At 40.2% G+C, this 18,278-nt stretch overlaps 2 protein-coding genes across 4 annotated transcripts in view; both read right to left on the bottom strand.

Annotated features, from left to right (window-relative positions):
- The window catches only part of NAT10 (N-acetyltransferase 10), a 38,976-nt gene extending 31,805 nt beyond the window's left edge, over positions 1 to 7,171 (bottom strand). The window contains exons 1-5 of one of the 3 annotated variants that reach the window (XM_027562692.1): positions 6,991 to 7,138; positions 4,593 to 4,707; positions 4,097 to 4,219; positions 3,664 to 3,755; positions 411 to 582 (exon numbers count right to left, since the gene is read on the bottom strand). In XM_027562692.1, coding sequence (XP_027418493.1) covers positions 411 to 582; positions 3,664 to 3,755; positions 4,097 to 4,204 — 372 coding nt within the window. In that variant the 5' untranslated portion in view covers positions 4,205 to 4,219; positions 4,593 to 4,707; positions 6,991 to 7,138. Of the gene's footprint in view, positions 1 to 410; positions 583 to 3,663; positions 3,756 to 4,096; positions 4,220 to 4,592; positions 4,708 to 6,990 lie in introns of all 3 variants that reach the window. The other 2 variants (XM_027562691.1, XM_027562693.1) reach the window with 2 other exon arrangements.
- A 3,118-nt stretch (positions 7,172 to 10,289) lies between these two features.
- The window catches only part of CAPRIN1 (cell cycle associated protein 1), a 37,795-nt gene continuing 29,806 nt past the window's right edge, over positions 10,290 to 18,278 (bottom strand). The window contains exons 16-19 of the mRNA XM_027562694.1: positions 15,811 to 16,005; positions 15,223 to 15,326; positions 14,763 to 14,826; positions 10,290 to 13,234 (exon numbers count right to left, since the gene is read on the bottom strand). Coding sequence (XP_027418495.1) covers positions 13,170 to 13,234; positions 14,763 to 14,826; positions 15,223 to 15,326; positions 15,811 to 16,005 — 428 coding nt within the window. The 3' untranslated portion in view covers positions 10,290 to 13,169. The remainder of the gene's footprint in view (positions 13,235 to 14,762; positions 14,827 to 15,222; positions 15,327 to 15,810; positions 16,006 to 18,278) is intronic.

Here is an 18,278-nt window from a genome sequence, read left to right on the forward strand (position 1 = left end):
AAGAGTGCTCAGGTCTGTACCCAGTGAATTAAAACAAGTCTGACTCCTGTCTGGTCTTCAGTTAGTTCTAAGAAGACAATAAGTTCTAATAAAAGCCTTCAGTTGGTTCTAACAAGGTCTGGGGTTCTAGGGTCATGCAAAGTTCTGTGCTCTATCAAGCTGGTTAGACCCAGGTGTGACGGAGTGTCACGACCAGTCTGGGTATCTCTGGACAAGTGCTGCTTTAGACAGAAATGCTCTTTTTATGGTGGTGAGTTACTAAGTTCCTTGGGAAAATGATAAATTCTGGGGGAAGAAGAATACACAGGCATCTTCTCTCCTCTCTGTCCATCTGTTCTCGTGGGTCACCAGGCGGCCCGAGCACCCCTCAGTGCTCTGCCCCCGGTTGCGGGCTGGGGCAAGTCACCCACCTGGAGAACACACATGCCAAACGTGTTGCCCAGGATCTTGTGGGTCTCGCTGTAGTAGCAGTAGCGAATGTTGGTGGCAGCTACGAAGAGCTCAAAGGGGTCATCTTGCTTTATGTTCAGCGTCCCGTTCTTTATTTTTTTCTGCAGCTGTCGCATTCTTTTCTTCCGATGACTGTAATCACCCCACCCCACCCCCAACCCCATGAGAGTCAGTTAACTGGAGAGGCTAGAGTTGGGAGAAGGGAATAGACCCAACAATCCCCCACTTAAGACTTTCAGAGCTAGAAGGGAACTTGGAAATTGTAGGGCTAATTCCCTTGCTTTAAAGCTAAAAAAAATAAAACAAAACTGGAGAGGCATTAGAAGAGAAGGGCTTCAGAGGAGGATAGTATAAGTCTGTTTGTGAACCCTGCCATTTTGATACTTCACTTAACAAGAAGGGTAATGGGAGTCCCTAAACCCCACATTTAGCCAGAGCTTGAACCTAAACCCTGGTGGACTCATTATCTCAGTCTCAAGCCAATGCTTCAATTTCATGGCACTCCTTCCCAGAGAACCGGAGAGGCATCATGATGGTGGGTTACTTTATTCGTTTTTCCTAAATGAATTCATCCACTTCCTTCCCAGGTGGTTGGATCAAGTCCTCAAGGGCAGTTCTAATCTAAGACAACACCGACAGAGGATACATGAGTTAGAGTGGAATCTGGACATCTCCTAGACATCCCTGAACTTCTCTCTCATCCTAAACATCTCTGAATACCCAAGTGTCAGTTAACTTCTTTAAGACTTTTTCTGCTGTGGACCGTTTTTAAAGTCTTTACTGAATCGGTTACAATACCGCTTCTGCTTTACATTTTGTTTTTTTTGGCCTCCAGGCACATGGGATCCTAGCTGCTGGACCACGGGCTGTGAACCCCCAGCCCTTGCACTAGAAGACAAAGTCTTAACCACTGGACCGCCAGGGAAGTCCCAACTCTTTCTTTCAGAGAAAACAGAGAACAAGAAAACTCCAGAACCAAGGGGTACAGCAGACCAAAATTTTATCACAGCTTTCTAACTGAAGAGGAAGGCCAAGGCCTTCCCCCTGGGCCTCCAGTTCCTCAGCCTGTGACTTAGCATCAGCTTTAACCTGATGCTCTGCCACATCTAGACAGGGCTGGGAGAGCTACAAGAGGCACAGGAGGGATTTTTTTTAAAAGTGAGATCAGGTGGGTTAAGTTCAAAGGCAAATCTGCCCAGAATACCCTGAATTGCCATTCTGACATTTACCAAGTGTACAGCAATGAGAATCAGAGCACCAGAAACTTAAAATTCTGCTGAGAGGCAACAGGCCTTATTCTCAATCTGTATTAAAAATGGTTACCTGCCCAATTATGAAAGAATATACCAATTATGGCTTAAAAATACATACTGCATATACAGCTAAATGCTAACAATGCCTAAGTATTGAAAATATGGTGCTTTTTATTTTCACCTTTAAGATTTTTCTGTATTTTTCATATTCTTACAATAAAGCTTTTGTAATGTTTTTAAAGCAAAACTATCTAATTCAAAATCTAGTTTCCTTTAAGCAGAATCAAGTCTCTTAAAGACCAAAGGATAAGAACTAATCAAATATAGCCTTTGGTACTTAAGTAAAATTAAAATGTTAGAGCCTGTTAACAATACACTCAACAAATAGTAACTGAGCACCTAGTAAAACATGGCAGATCCTTTGAAAATATGAAAATATAAAGATAAGCAGGAGAGGCCTCCTCGCTAAATGAACTTACTTACCAGTGGGCAAGTGATCACATCTTGAGGGAGAGAGAAGGTAAGGTGCCAAGCACTGTACAAAGAGACAAGGGCTAAAGAGGGCAGCAGGGCCACGCTAAGTCTGAGGGCCTTAGGAAAAGCTTCCTGCAGGACACAGGCCCTGAACAAAGGGGCGCACCCGAAGGGAGCACCTCAGTAGGTGAGTACAGAGAGGTGGAAGTGGCACCCCAAGTGGAGGAGGGAGCAGGGGCAAAGGCAGGGGGTTTCACCGGAGCAGAGAGCAGCCGGGGCTGGAGACGCACCCTCGGAGTCCACCCCAGAGACAAGCTTTACATCTGGGGATAATGGAGGGGGAAGAGGCCCAAGGACAGAACCACACAGGTGAACGGGTTGTGGGGGGAGATGAGAGCAGAGAGAGGGAAGCGCTTAGGAAGGTGGTCGGAGTAAAAGGAGAGCGTTTCTGAGGTGGTGCTATAGTGGGATATCTGCCAAGGATCAGCACCCCGCACCCCAAACTCCTCCCCACACACGGGCGTAGGTAGAACTGCCAGGCTCCTACTCGGTGGCCCACCCCATTGCCTCTGGCCCAGGGCTGGATATCTTTCCAAAAGAATTTGGGAGAAAGATGGATTTCTGTGTTGTTGAACCCAAACCACGTAAACCTCAAGGGCAATTTCTGCAATGGGGACCACAGAAGGCAGAGAGCTGTCCTGAAGTGGGAAAGAATAGAGCATTCACGAGGGATGACACAAAGACGGGGGACAGGGCAAGGACCAGGGTGTCAGCACTGCGGCTGTTCACCACCCCCAAGGCAAAGCTGAAATTTCACCCCTGTAGGCTTCAGGAGCTAACCCGAATACTGCTGACCCTTGAAAAACCTGAGGGTTAACCTATGTCTGACTTAGAGTCGGCCCCTCTGTAACCATAGCTCCTCTGTATCAGAGAATTCAACCAACCACAGACCACAGAGTACTAAACACATCCACATGTAAGTGGAGTCCTGCAGTTCAAACCCACACTGTTCAAGGGACAACTGTACTTCAACAGATCCCATTTGTGCCTAAGTATGTTTGTGTTAGAGGTCTCATATTTACTATAAGAAGTCTTAAGTTCAACAATAAAAAAAAAAAAAACTAGCCAATTGTCAGACAGCAGACTAGGAGAAGAGCTCTGAAAAGAAGAGAAAAGCTGCTGCATTAGGCATCAGGTGGAACCAGCATTATTAGATGAGCTCGATCAGCCAAGAAAACTAGGAAGAAAAATGGCATGCAGAAAGCAAGGAACTGGGCTGGGAACATAAAAAAGCATGAAAAGATTTTGAAATTTATTGTCAGGAATGAAGAATGAACATCAGTTCTATTATTTTCTCTACTGGGAAGTGTCCTCAGAGACAGCACCTTTACTAACAATCCCTTAAAACCTAGGTCAAAGAATCATTTCCTGGCATTTAACTAAGGATGGGAAATGGGATGGGACACTCAAAAGGGGCATGACTTACCTGCTAAAGCCCAGCTCTTTCTTATAGCACCACAGCACCGAAGGCCGAGCTTTCACAGTTGCTTTGGACAACATGTGATGGAGTATGACTACCTGCCAGAGAAAAAAGCCACAGAATCTTAAGGACAAAAGAGACCTCTGGGATGGCCAGGCCCAAGACCACAAGGCAAGCAGCACCCAGGTTGGGACTAGAAACCAGATCACATACACTTACTCTTGTGCTCAGTATCAAAAGCTGTTAACCTATCTGCTAATAACTCTAAATACTGAGTATTCATCACTTTCAAGAAACAAAGGAATGTTCCCACTAGGCAGTTCACTTAAAGAAAACCAAAGAGACCTTAATGTCATTATGTGTAAAACCCCAGATGGTCCATAACATGCTGACTCTCCGGAACAGGACACAAAGCCAGGAAGCATTTACCAGGTCTTACCTGATCCTTCCCTCGATCTCCAACCACAACAAAAAGAGACCTTTGCCGCTCAGCTACCCCGTTCTCAATGAGAATCCGGATTCGGTTATCCACTTTCTTCCGATGCATGGTGAAAAATTATCACTAAAACAGAAGGAAAGGAAACACGACTGGACATGAACATCCAGGTTCTGGGTGAAAACCATTAGCTGGCTGCCTCCTGTGGGATAGGAGCTGAACTACACACATTTAAAAGTATTATTTTTTTAACCCTCAAACAGCTCCCTAGGGAAGACATCAGCCTCGTTTTTTATATTAGGAAACTTAAGCTTGTAACCGGAGAAGGCAATGGCACCCCACTCCAGTACTCTTGCCTGGAAAATCCCATGGATGGAGGAGCCTGGTAGGCTGCAGTCCATGGGGTCACTAAGAGTCGGGCACGACTGAGCGACTTCACTTTCATTTTTCACTTTCATGCATTGGAGAAGGAAATGGCAACCCACTCCAGTGTTCTTGCCTGGAGAATCCCAAGGACGGCGGAGCCTGGTGGGCTGCCGTCTATGCGGTCACACAGAGTCGGACACGACTGAACTGCGAACATGTAATCTGACTCCATCACAGCATGACTGAAGCTCAGAAAAAAAAGAGATGAAGGAAGAAAAATTCAGGAAACAGAACTTCTAAAAATACCTCAAGAAATGTATAGATTAAAAGAACTGTGTGACTTTGCTATGTATCTTTTGTACATTTTCATGCTTTTAATCTTAATCACAATGCTAAGGACATTCTGATAACATTGTTTTGAAATAGCTGTTTTGATAGTCTTAATAATAAGCCATTTAAGATTTAGCTTAAAAACATTACCAAATAGTTGACCTAGGGTATGTCCCCTTGGGCTTCCCTGATAGCTCAGTAGGTAAAGAGTCCTCCTGCAATGCAGGAAACCCAGGTTCGATTCTTGGGTCCAGAAGATCCGCTGGAGAAGGGTTAGGCTACCCACTCCAGTATTCCTGGGCTTCCCTCATGGCTCAGCTGGTAAAGAATCCGCCTGCAATGCAGGAGACCTGAGTTTGATCCCTGGGTTGGGAAGATCCCCTGCAGAAGGGAAAGGCTACCCACTCCAGTATTCTGACCTAGAGAATTCCATGGACTGCCAAAGTCCATGGGGTGGCAAAGAGTTGGACACGACTGAGCAACTTTCACTTCACTTAGGCTTGAAAGGTGAAGAAAATGTTCCCATAGGCATGGAAAGCTATAATTCACACCCCTCTGGAGGAGTTTTTTAAAAATCAGAAATAATGTTTAAAAAAAAAAAAAAAAAGAATTAAAACCTATGATATATCCAGGGGAAAATAAGGAAGTTTTCAAAAATATTTGTTCAAAATCACTTTCAAGATTTATCTAAGGATATGGATGTAGATGCTTATTAGAGGATAACACAGCAAGATATGTATATGTATATATCTTATACACACATTTTTAAAAAAAACTGAAATGTAGTTATTAATGGACAGTGAGATAATGGATGATTCTTATTTTGTTCTTTTGGGGAGTTTGAGTTTGTTTTTTTTTTCCTAATTAACATATATTACTAACAAAATCAGAAAAAGAAATCAATGAATATTACTATGATGGAATGTGTACAATTGCTTCCTCAGGGGAAGGAAAACTATACCTAAGCCTGTACAAAGAGATTTCAAGTTATTGTGATTACATATGATAGAACATTGCATCATTACCATAATAGACACACCAAAAAACACCAGAAATATCAATTATGTTTCTACAATTAAAAATAGAAATGACATGTTACTTAGATTCTCCAGTGTTAGCTGCATTCTACACACAAAGCTCATTAACTGAAATTTAACCCTGTACTGTCTTCCTAAACTCTCAATCCAAACATGGATTTTAGCAGTTCTTTCTTACTGTAAAACACTATGTCACAACCAATGGCTCTTATTTTATGAAGAAAGGACCCAGTATAAATACTCAAATACCATCAAGGAAGAAAAATGATGGGAGACATGATTCACGTTCAGGCGCCCTCCTGATTTCAAAGTATGAACTGTTTCCAGTTCACCAACCAGCTTGTGAGCTCAGTTGCCAGCCACACAAAAAAACCCCACCACCAACCAACAACCAATTATTGCTTTTTGTTCTAGTTACTGTGGGAGTCCCCGAAGTAGTACCAAATAAAGTCCTGACTTCAAAGAGTTTTCACTTTCCTTAGACAAAATATTTAAGAGAAAGAAATGAGGGATAATCTGCCTAAAGACAGATAAAATTAGATGTAAAACTAATTGTTACAGACAGGTGAAAGTCTGAGATTACTGTGGGCTGCAGTTGCTAAGGAAGGCTTAATGGATGAGGAAGGCCTTGATGGCAGAGAAAGATAGTTATTTTTCAGTATTCATTTATCAGTCAAACAAATATACATATTATCTATGCGCCAGGCATCATTCTAGGTGCACTGGTAAACAAAATAAAGTCCTGAGTGTTCCTGCTGAATACAGAGTATAAACGAATGAGCATAGTGATGTAGCTACCAGCTTGGGAGGATCTGGATGAAATGAGATTGTTTCTGTTCAATGCCAGGTGCTGCCATCAGGAACTGTGGACAAGCTCCGCGGAAACCAAAAGTGTTGTCACTCACCCACTCAACCTACCCCACTCCACCCCAACTATAGCCCCTAGAGGGAAGCGATCAAGTCACGCAACCCCCAAGAGCGCTTAGATGACAGGACCCTCTGCGAGCACCCGGATGAGGCGGCAGTCGTGATGGAGCGGCAGTCGGCATGTGTCGGGCACCAGCACTAATGCAAAGCCTTCGTCCTGGAGCCAGTCTCATCGGGCCCAAAAAGGACGCCGACGCCGACCTCGGCACCCGCCCCCAGCCATCCCGTGAAGGATACCTGCGCCCCGAGCCCGGCAGACTCCAGCCAGCAGCAAAGCGGAAGCACGTGGGGACACCGAACTTTTGCGGAAGAGGCGGGCGCAGCCTAGCGGATGCCTGGCCGCCGGCTCTCACAGATCACCCCTCCGCGACGCGCGTCTCGCTCGGGCGCTTGAAGGCGGGGCGTGCGCCGGCGCACTAAAGGAGCGGCGACGGCGAGAAGGGACCTTTTCAACCCGGTCGCTGAGTGATGACGTCCGAGCTCGCGGGGCGGAGCTGTAGCAACCGCGGCTGTATGGTTTGTCTCCGCGGGCTTTAGCAGTGGTACTGGGAGTGTCGTCTGCCTCTTCAGGTCAGAATTAAGATACCGTGGCTACGGAGGGCAGAATAAGTAGATGTTCGCACCCGCATGGACTGTCACTGCGTAGAGCTAGCTCGGGTTCCCAGACAGGCCTAGGTTTTGAGTGTTAGCCTGGTTATGCGAGATGACTGGCTCCCAAGATGTGCGCATAATTTTGAGTCCTCTTATTTTAAATAACGTCCTAATGTGACAAGAGAGGGAGTCTCAATCAGCAGACCTTTCTCGTTCAGCTCACTTGACCCTTCTCATCCTGTCATGACCTCGTAGATTTGTCTGGGAGTCCGTAAGTTTTCTACCCAATATTATTGCCGCTGTACTTTGCAGGCTCTTTAGGCCTGTACCTGGCTGTCAAACGCTGGAGTTCTTATGAAAACCAGCTCTAGGGTTCTGCTGTTTGGTTACTTCCCTCTACCCCACCCCCAAGCGAACTGTCAAGCAGTTCACTTAAAAGGCCATATATAGTCATGAATTTGGGGGCCAGAAGGTTGAATTAAACACATTCTGCTCGACTTTTCTCTGATGCCTCTATCAGCCAAACTAATTTCCCTTTCTACCTTAAACTCCGTCAAATCAAAATGTAATTCTGTAGCTACAAACCTAATCAGCACCATCCATGAGGTCCAACAACCATAATTTCATAATTCCCTCAACAAAATGTCAATATGCTAGACGAGATGAAAGTGATCAAAATTTTCCTATCCCTCTTGAAGTTTAACATAGTCTAGGTAAGAAAAAGGTGATCAGAAAAAAGTATCCAGTGACTAAAAACTAACACACACAGAAGACATGGAAGGACTGTGAAATGGTGACCTGGAGCAAAGACCTTAAAGAGAATGAGCTTTTAAACAGTTGAGTGGAAAGCTTTCCACACATGAAGTTTCCAGGATGGTGAAAGTCTCAGCAAAGCGTTCAGTGTGGCCAGAGTACAGTAACCAAGATAGAAAACGGTAGGAAATTAGGCCTGACACATTAGGCACATGGACCAGATTTAGGATTCTAAGTGTGGCATGGTTTCTAGGGAAACTGGAGTCTGAATAACAGGGAAGTGACAAAACCTGATTTGCCCTCTAAGGCTCAATCTGACTGCTATGCAAGAAAACTATACTACAGGAGAGCAAGAGTAGAAACAGAACCATCATAAGCTACTATTGTTACCTGTTCTGATAGTGGTGGTGGTCACAAGTGCTCGCTGACTTAGGACATATCCTATTTTTAAGGTAGAATCATATGCATTTGCTTAAGGACTATAGATACAAGGTATGAAAGGAAACCAATGATATCCAAGGTATTTGCCCCGAGCCACTGGATATACGTCCATGAACAGATAAATCTGAAATACTCATGACATTCAAAATCGAGACATGAAGTTTGGGTGTGTTTGAGGGAGTTTGGGACCTAGAAATACTTCAGAGTGACTAAAATGATGACTGTAGTCAGTAATGGGATTGGTTAAGATCAACTAGGGAAGAATGTTTGCTAGAGATGGAGTCTGCAACCAAGTCCTGGAAAACTCAGTAAAGGATACTGAGCAGTGGCCAGTTAGATAGAAATGTGCAGAACCCATTCACAACCACCCTGCACTTTGTTGTAATCGTTTCTTACACGGGCTACACCAAATCATCTCTTGCACCCTAGTATTTTGCTCTCAACACTGTCGTCTTTGCTTTTGCCACTGGACTGCCAGGAAATCCCCTGCCTTGAGTGATACTAAATGGCAATTTTATTAGGTGACCCACCATCCTCTCCTCCCCCAATCCCAACCACTATACACACAGCTTAAAACTTACTGGTTTCCAACTCCCAAGAAACAAAACTTACCATGGAATAGAACCACAAAGCTGTTCTGAGTAGTCCTTACCTGTTGCTTCAGCCTCTCTAGCTCTATCAAACCTATACTTCACTCTAGCCAGTTTCTCAGTCACTGGCGATTGGACTTGGACATGCAGTTCTCTCCCGTTCTTTACCAGTTTACTACTCCTCATCCTTCAAGTCTTAACTATTCACATCAAAAATGTCTTTCCTGATCATTTTGACTAGGTCATATCCTATCACAGCCTTAATATCTATCATCAACCATGTTGCTGCATCATGGCTTTTGCTGTATTTTAGTATCATCACATCAACATCTTTGATCAGATTGATGAGAGCAGGAACCAGCGATTCTATCACCACTGAATGCTTAGTGCTTGGAATGGTGACCTGGCAAAGAGGACCCAAATTTGCTGAATGAAGCTTTGGTGTACTGACTTAATACAGTGACTCCCTCATCTAAATACAGTACTTAAAGAAAACCAGTACTAAAAGAACAGTAAAAACTGCCTTCACTGAATCAGGTTATCTTTCACTGCTTACATACTCAAGGAGCCAGTCTTCTGCATGAGACTGGATTAGGCTTCAGAACCACTGTTTAAGGTATTAAGATCCCAATTGAGAAGAATTGTAGTAGTCTAACAAGGTGAGGCTAACAGAAATTTAAGGTTTTTCCTCTCTTCTCACAAGTAGCACTTCTTCACTTAGAGCTTTGCTCAGTGGTATAAACAACTAAAGCAAACTTCACTCAAGGACAATTAAGGTATCAGGTTTTAATATGATTTAATCTAATGTAATTTAAAACATTCACTAGTCTTTTCCAGTATATTTGTAGAATTCAAAATGAGAAAGGGTATAGAATGAGCCTTAACAAATTATTTTCATATTCCTGAGGGTTTTCCCTCCCCCCATTAACTCTTTAGAAGGGATAATAAGCTTAAGAGCAATACTGATTTTTTAATATAACTTAGTCAATAAAACTTCAGAGTGCTTAATAAGAACTCAAATGGGATGAGATTCAGAAACTCAGATGAGATGAAACGATGGGTTTTAACTTTGTGCTTACCTGTATCCAATTCCCCCTAAGATATATTATTGAAAATATAATGAACAATACAAATTTCCTAAGACACTTAGGAGGCTGAATATTCAACTACTTTCTACATTTTATGAACTGGTTGTTAACAGAACATCTGTTAATTAACTTTCTGAGAATAAATACACATTCTCATGTCTCTAAGTGACGTCTCCCACATCACGGAGTCATATATATATATACATAGGAGGTTAAAGAACAGCAGAAGCTAGCTGATTAAAAATACTTAACGGATTTTGTTTTAATATGAAGATAACGATGATCAGAAAACCTCTTTCAATAATATTCTTTAGGGATATTAAGATCTGAAAATAAAATTGCCCTAGCCAAGGTAATCAATGACACTGTAAAGCTTTAAAACAGAAGTCTCATTATCCACATGAGATGATTGATACTGTGCATTTAAATGAAAGTACTTTATATATGGCATCTTGCTATACCAAGCCACAGTGCCACATGTGACAACCATCTCTTTTCAACTCTGCTAGAATATGCATTTGCCCACGCAAGGCCTCCTGCAGGGAGGATAAGCATCAAGCATCCACAAATTATACAGAACACTTAGTACCAAGACTCAGATCTTAATGGGACTTTTTAAAAAGTTCTCTGCACCACAGAGAGGTGCTCCTTTAAAAAATATAGTCTAAATTGAGGCATAAAAGTTTTAGGTTTAGACTACAATGGTAGAATGCCAAAAAAAGGTATAATATCTCAAAAAGAACAAATGATTCTTTTAAAAACATACATAGAAATAATCAAATTACTAATATCTTTACACATTCACAACATCTGCACTAATGCATAGAAGTTTGAAACCTAGAAAGCATTTCTCCCCCATCCCATCTCTGAACTGATTCAGAGAGACCACTGTATAAAGAACTTATTTCAATTCGGATTTTAAATGTCATGAAATTATTTTCTACACAGATAGCAAAGTTAGTTTTATATATAGAAAGATTGTAAGCACACATCATCTAGGGATTACCCAGTAAACCACAAATATTTTATCTATCTGCCTAAAATAAAACAAACATATGGTTGTGGTACATCCCAGGCAGATGTCATTTAAAGCACACAAGGGGAGGTGCTAGCAGAAGAAATACTTATTTGCAAAAGTAAACAGATAACCCTTCCAATATGATGTACCACAACCACACATGAGAAAAGTCAAGAACTTCTTTTATTTTAAAATAAACATTGAAGATTCCCCCCTTCCCCACCACCCTACAAAACTTTGAATGTGGAATGTTCAATAGCCTATCCATTTTAGAAGGTTACAAAACCAGCAAAAACTCCAGTTGTCTAATGATGAATGTTTGAGAATAGTTTTATGGGTTTAAGTAGCTGAGCACCTACTGGAAAAAGTCCTTAGCTAAAGGCTGAAAACTAAATTCAATTTCTGCACAGAAAATACCATTAACTTAGTAGCCTTTGCTTAATATAAGGTGGGGTTCATTTCCCATGAAGTCAAAGTGGGATACAACAAGCAGCATTAAGTTCACAGGCACACACAACTAGTGCTCCAACTGCTGGCACAAATTTCAGCATCGCACATAAATTACTAAACTGTCCACCGTCATCAGGCTTGGGACTCTCCCTATACATCTAGGGGAGGGAATCACCACTTTGAATATAAATACCTCCATGTGAAACAGATAATTCAGTTAGGGTTAGACAAAAGGTAAGTGCAAGTACTGTAGAAATAGCTGCTGGAGATAACCATAAAATTTGTAACACTAAACTGCATGGGTGAACCACATAAGCTGCTAACTGTTGAACACCAGTGTTTCAAGATACAACTTTTATAAACATGTTTTATTTGTTTGCTTATACCATCAGAAGTGAAACTACTGACTGTCATTTCCCTAAAATAGGGAAATCAATCTAAAACACATACTGGTGCTTTTCAAAAGATAGCAATTTAAAAGGGTGGCAGCAGCAGGCATTTGATGTCTTTTTCTTATAAAAACTTTCAGGCTGCAGGAAAAACATGTAACCAAGAGTGTTATGATTATCCATTAGATTTTCATCAGTACCTGTACCAATTTAGGTGACAATACAGCAAGATCCAAGGATTAGTGACAGACAATGTAAGTCATAAGGAATGATATTTACTACCAATCCTTACAAAACTCATTGTCAAAGAAACTGTTAAGTGTTTGAAAGGTATCTAAATATTTCACATTAAGTACAGAAGCGGCCATCCAGATTATATCCCTTAATTGTTGCATATTTTTCGAAAAGTGCCAATCAAAGCCTAATTTTGCATTTTGGCTTTGTCTTATACAGTATCAGCTGTTAAAAAGCAATTTACATGTCTTGAACCACAGTCGTCTGGCCAGAGGGTGAACAGTGCCGTGTCAAGCCTAAGGCTGGCACCAGCCTTGTCTGTGTGATTAGGGCCCATGCATAATTCGGTATGCATCTAAATGTTCAGTGCTCCAATTTAAGTGGAAAAGCTGTGAAATGCAGTTGTTCTGCCAAACCACACTCCACTCCTTCCATCTTCCTTTCAAGGGAAATATTTTAGTTTTGTCAGTTACCACTGAATGACTCTAGGGCTGATTTGTAGATTTTATCCAATGTCAGAAGTCAGTCTTGCTTTATCCAAGCCACTTCAAATAACTATGGAGATATCACCCCATTAAAGTATATTATGTTTTACTCCTAAGCAAGGGTGAGGAATCTGAGTTATCATGTGCAAGGCTCAAGATGACGCTTAGGACAGAACATGCAGAGTAAAAATAGTTTCCTTCCATATCCAGGTAATATAAAGCTGACAATTGTAGTCCTGTCTTTATGGGATGAAAACAGTCCCTTTACAATAAGTTTCCTGAAAGGGAGAACAAATAGATAATAACTCTTCTGGTAACATATTATGGTACACTGGCCAGTGTGTTTTTGGCGATTAAACATAATCCTGTGAATCAGATTAATTCACTTGCTGAGTGTTCATTTGCGGCATCCCTCTGTTGGGTCTTGGGGGCCCTCCACGACCTAGAAGACAAAAATGGCATTTGGTTTTTCTTTCAAATATTATTTGTTTTGCCTTCAAGCAGATTTTCATGTGAAGTCAAGAAGCATGTGGGCAGCTTGTCACATTATTAGGTTTAAGAGGTCAATTCTTCAGTGTTCAAGTTTCACCTGTCCTGGAAGTTGTCATGCGCAAATTTGCTCATGTTCTCTAGTTAAAAGAAGAGTAGAGCTAATGGAGTATTCCACCAGTACTCATTCATTCATTCATTCAACAAGTATTTATTGAGTGCCTACTATGTGCCAGGCACTGTCACCAGGCGTTGGAAATAGATACAGCAGTGAAGACAGACAAAGTACCTGCTCTCGTGGAGCTTACATTCTAGTACACACGCTAGCTTACATTTCAGTGGTAACATCATACTATCAAAATTAATAAAAGCACCAGAATGAAAAACAGACCTTATTACCTAAACTGTTATAAAGAAACTACATAACATTCAAAATTGTATAATGAGTTGTAACAGATAAAGTAACTTTTTACATGCTGTTAAAACAGATTTTTAGCTACCAGTCAACTCAACTTTCATTGAATATGCTACAAGGTGAGAAAGAACATAACCCACATTCACATGCAAATATCCTTTGATACTTCAAGTCAGTAATTCCCAAGTGATCCATAATTAAAAAAAAAAAATGCACCTTTTTTGCTGGCCAGTTTCTACTAGCATTGAAATTAAAGAATTTTGTAATTCCTCCTTAATATACATTTGTATACATATTATGGCCAATATCTAGAGGAAATCAATTCAACTTCCCTCAAATCAGAGAACCATTTAGAACTTCAGATCGTATGAAATGCTACCTCTAATTGTTACACAGATTGACTTCCTACCCAAATAGGAAGTAGTTTTCCTATATTAAGAAACAAAACAAAAAACTCTTAAACCTGTAATTTTTAAGTATAGTCCTGCAAGTTGGTTATGAATTTGGAGGCTTTGTTTAAAAGTCAGAAATAATGACATTTATATCACTAATAGTGGCCCAAAAGTCATTGAAATTTCAATTTTCTATCACTTCTAAATGGTTCTCTAAATGTAACTATGGCTTATCCGGCCATTAAAGGGTTTCTGGCCCTAAAATATAATAAGCATGTTTCAAAAATTAAAGAGGAATAATAAATTTATATAAATGTTCAATCTCATTCCAAAAATGTCTTACAAAAATGTTTCAGTTTAAGTACTTCCTAAAAACATTTAGCAGGTTTTAGGACCTGAAAAATAATTTGCAGTTGGAAAAACACTTTCTGAGGAGGAGAAATGTTCTAGTTTTCAAGACAGTTTATATAGTAACAGGGATAATCATTCAAAAAATTAAATTTGGGTTCAAGGTAAGTTTTAGAAACAGAGCATTTCATTTAATCCCTAGCAACAACTCTGGAAATGATAAATGTATTCCTAACATGTAACCTACATGCAGACTATGAACAGCTCTTCCAAGGCCAGAACAGAAGCTCCACTTAGGAGCTAGGATCACCACCACAAAATATTACCTCGTGGGGCTCCCCGTGGTCCACTCTGCCCAGAGCCTCGCTTGAAATTCTGCTGATATCCATCCTAAAAGACAAGCTAGTTAGTACTGAAGAAAAGGTAATTTTTAATGCTTACTCTATTCTTACAGTCTTTTATAGCATACAAAATTCTGTTATTCTTTTAGACATTTAAACATAGCATTGCTGTAAGATATTCCGTAGTAGTACTTCTCTTATTTTCAAGATCAATGAGATACACTTCTTTGCTCATAAAAATCATTGTGTTTATAAAACTCTATTAAATGAATCCCTATACTGAGTGCTAAGGAAAGCAAAAGCCATCATTCTCCACAAAGAAGTATCTTGTACAGAGGTTCAAAATTAGCCCCCAATTACTTATTCTAGTTCGTCAAGCAACTACATTAGTCCCTTTCATTGCGGTACTTAGGTCAGGTTTATATTTTTAAACAATTTCACCTACCCGCTGATAGCCAGAGTAGTCCCGGGGAGCACTGAATTGAGATTGTGTATAACCACTGTTTGGAGTGTTAGTAGAGAATGAAGGGCGGTAACCATCATATCCTCCTAAAATTTAGGACAAGAAGAAAAAGAATATATATATTTTTTTATCTTAAGGAGTTTTTACCTTCTCACTACTGACCAAGGAAGAACTGAAACCTGTAAGCCATGCTAGTTATTCAAACTAATTTCTAATTTCCTACCCTGATCTATTTGTCTCTATTGCCTTAGAAGATGAAACTAGTTACCTATACTTGCACATACACACACAAAAACAACAAATCTCCATAAGGTCTCGTAATTTATAGAAAGCACTATCCCTTACAGGACAGTGGTAGATATGGGTTTAATAGATACAAAATACTCAGTCCCAGTTCTGCCAACTTAAATAACTCTTATCAACACATACAAAAAAAAAAAAAAACTGGTTTACACTGTACATAAGAAGCTAATGCAGAGAGATACAATTTTTCATAAACAACATGACGTATTTCTATATACTGTGCAAATCAGAAAATATGAACTTTCTTTTGGGGGGTTTTGTCTTTACCTCTGAATCCATTAGCAGGTCCTCTGTATCCATTCATCAAGCCTCTAGCACCACGGGAACCTCCACGAGACACACCACGACTGTTGTAATAGGGCTGATTGCTACGTGGAAATCCAGTGTTCTGCTGAGGAGGCTGCTGGTGGTTACCAGTCACTTGATGGGGCTGGTCCTGAGAACCATGATAAGTGCCAACCACTATAACAGAAAGAAAAAAATACATATATACATGTATACACACACACAGATACACACACCATTACAATTTGCCTGATTTCCTATATGCTTTCTCGCTTAAGAAATGTCTTACAGTCTCCTCAAAGTTTAATTCTGTCCTTAAATTTTCATATTAATAACAGAGAAAACTACACATTAATGAAATCCCTGTCTTGCTCCTACCCCTGTACTAAGCTAAGAGAATGAAATTCTCCAACAATAATTCCAGACCTCTGAGAGCACACGTTGTGTGAAAGCACACCATTCTACCCTTCCAAGTGACTTGAAAGGCTGTATTATTTAAACATCTTCTGAGAGGCACCTCTGTATAGCACAAATGACCTACAATAATCAAAAGATTTTATGTACTGAAATACTTAGATTCTGTACCATTTAATTATTTCTTTTCATTATAATAAAGCTCCTATCGCTAGTTTTCTTATTCCTCGAAATTTCCCTTGATATTTGTTAAAACATACAAAAACATACCTTCCCATAGCTAAGCAGCTATAGCTACAATACTCAGTTACAAAGATAAATCAGCAGAGGCCTTCAACATATACCCTATCATAATACTTGAGTACATTTCAAGTATCTTTAATGCACAGCCAATTTAGAAAAGAATTAAATAGTACTCACACTGGCACTTAACCCCCTGAAGTGAAGGTTCTATTATTGGAAGTATGGAAGTATTCTAGTATGGAAGGTTGTCCATACTCTTAGATCCCTCCTCCTTCCACAATGGGGAGAAGCCTAAAATCTAGAAACCTTCAAAAATAAAATAGCAAGGTACATTCCTGGTATTACCCCAATGTTCATAATTCACAGGAGAGAAAAAACAATGCTAACAGTAACTTTGGGAGATAAGGAAGGTATAGACCAAAGGAAGAGCCATACTCAAGGAAGAAAAAGTCAGCAGCCTCTAGTCAGCCCAAATCTCGTATGTTTGGGCAGAGAGAAAAGGTAGTTTGAGTCTTGAAAATTTATCTGACCTACTTTGTATCTTCAAGAAATCCATGTTTATGAGTTCTCAGAATGCTATTTTGCAATGAAAAAACTAGAGAATGCCTAGGAAGAAAAGGCTCTTTTTTGAACCATGTAATGGACCAAATACACCTAAGCACAATGTGATCTTTCTATATAAATTATCTTTTACTACATTCTCAAAACATAATTATAAAGCAAATATCAGAAGTACCAGTAACATTTTCTATCCATAAAGATTCACTCAGGAAATTCCCTGGCGATCCAGCAGTTAGGACACGGGTTTGATCCCTAGTGGGGGAATTGAGATCCTGCCATGCCACATGGTGTGGCTAAAAAAAAAAAAATTTTTTTTTTTTTTTTTTTAAATAAAAAGATTCATTCATACGCAAGTAGAAAATGGTCAGAAGAAGTGAATTTTCGACTTTGTCAGTAAGAACTTTATTATCCTTGGTCAAATCTCACTGCAACAAACTCAAAGCAGAACAATTAGTGTGATCTTTAAAGATCCTAGTTAAGTGCACATAAAGCATAAGCACACACTTTTAGTCCATAAAAAAAAGTCAAATATCCTTGCCAGATCTTTTTTTCAGGTCATTCTTGATGAGATACTAATCCAAAACTTCTGGAATGATAGGGGACTTTCCTGGTGGTCCAGTGGCTAAGACGCCACGCTCCAAATGTTGGGGGCCAGCCCCCTGGTTAGGGAACTGGATCCAACATGTTGCCACTAAAGATCCACATGCCACAGCTAAGACCCGGTGTGGCCAAATAAATTAAAAAAAAAAAAAAAAATGTCTAAAACGATGGGATACACTGACTTAATCAATGAATATCGTTTAACGCCCTCAACATGCCAAGCCAGGTCCTAGACACAAGGGATGAGATAGTTTCTGACGCCTAATTCTTGCCCATAAGGAAGTTTTAATAGTAGGAAATAATAAGTGAATAAAACATACATACAAGTAAAAACATCTATATTATTTCAGGTAATAAGAGATTAAGCAAAACACCAAGTAGGGTAAGTGAATAACTAAAGTAAGCACATTATATTTGGACAAGGCAATGAAGGGAGGTCTCTGTGAGGTGGTATCTGAGCACAGGCTTAAAAGTCACAAAGCAAGGTATGCAAACAGTGGAATAAAGTTTCAGGCAAAAAGAAAACAAAGCATAAACGACTTTTTCTTTACATTAAAGAAAGAAGAGAATTTGTGTCTGTGGCTGTTTGTTTGGGCACATAAAGAAGAAAATAGGACATACAACAGGATCAA

Source organism: Bos indicus x Bos taurus, chromosome 15 (genome assembly GCF_003369695.1).
Source record: "Bos indicus x Bos taurus breed Angus x Brahman F1 hybrid chromosome 15, Bos_hybrid_MaternalHap_v2.0, whole genome shotgun sequence".
Taxonomy (NCBI): domain Eukaryota; kingdom Metazoa; phylum Chordata; class Mammalia; order Artiodactyla; family Bovidae; genus Bos; species Bos indicus x Bos taurus.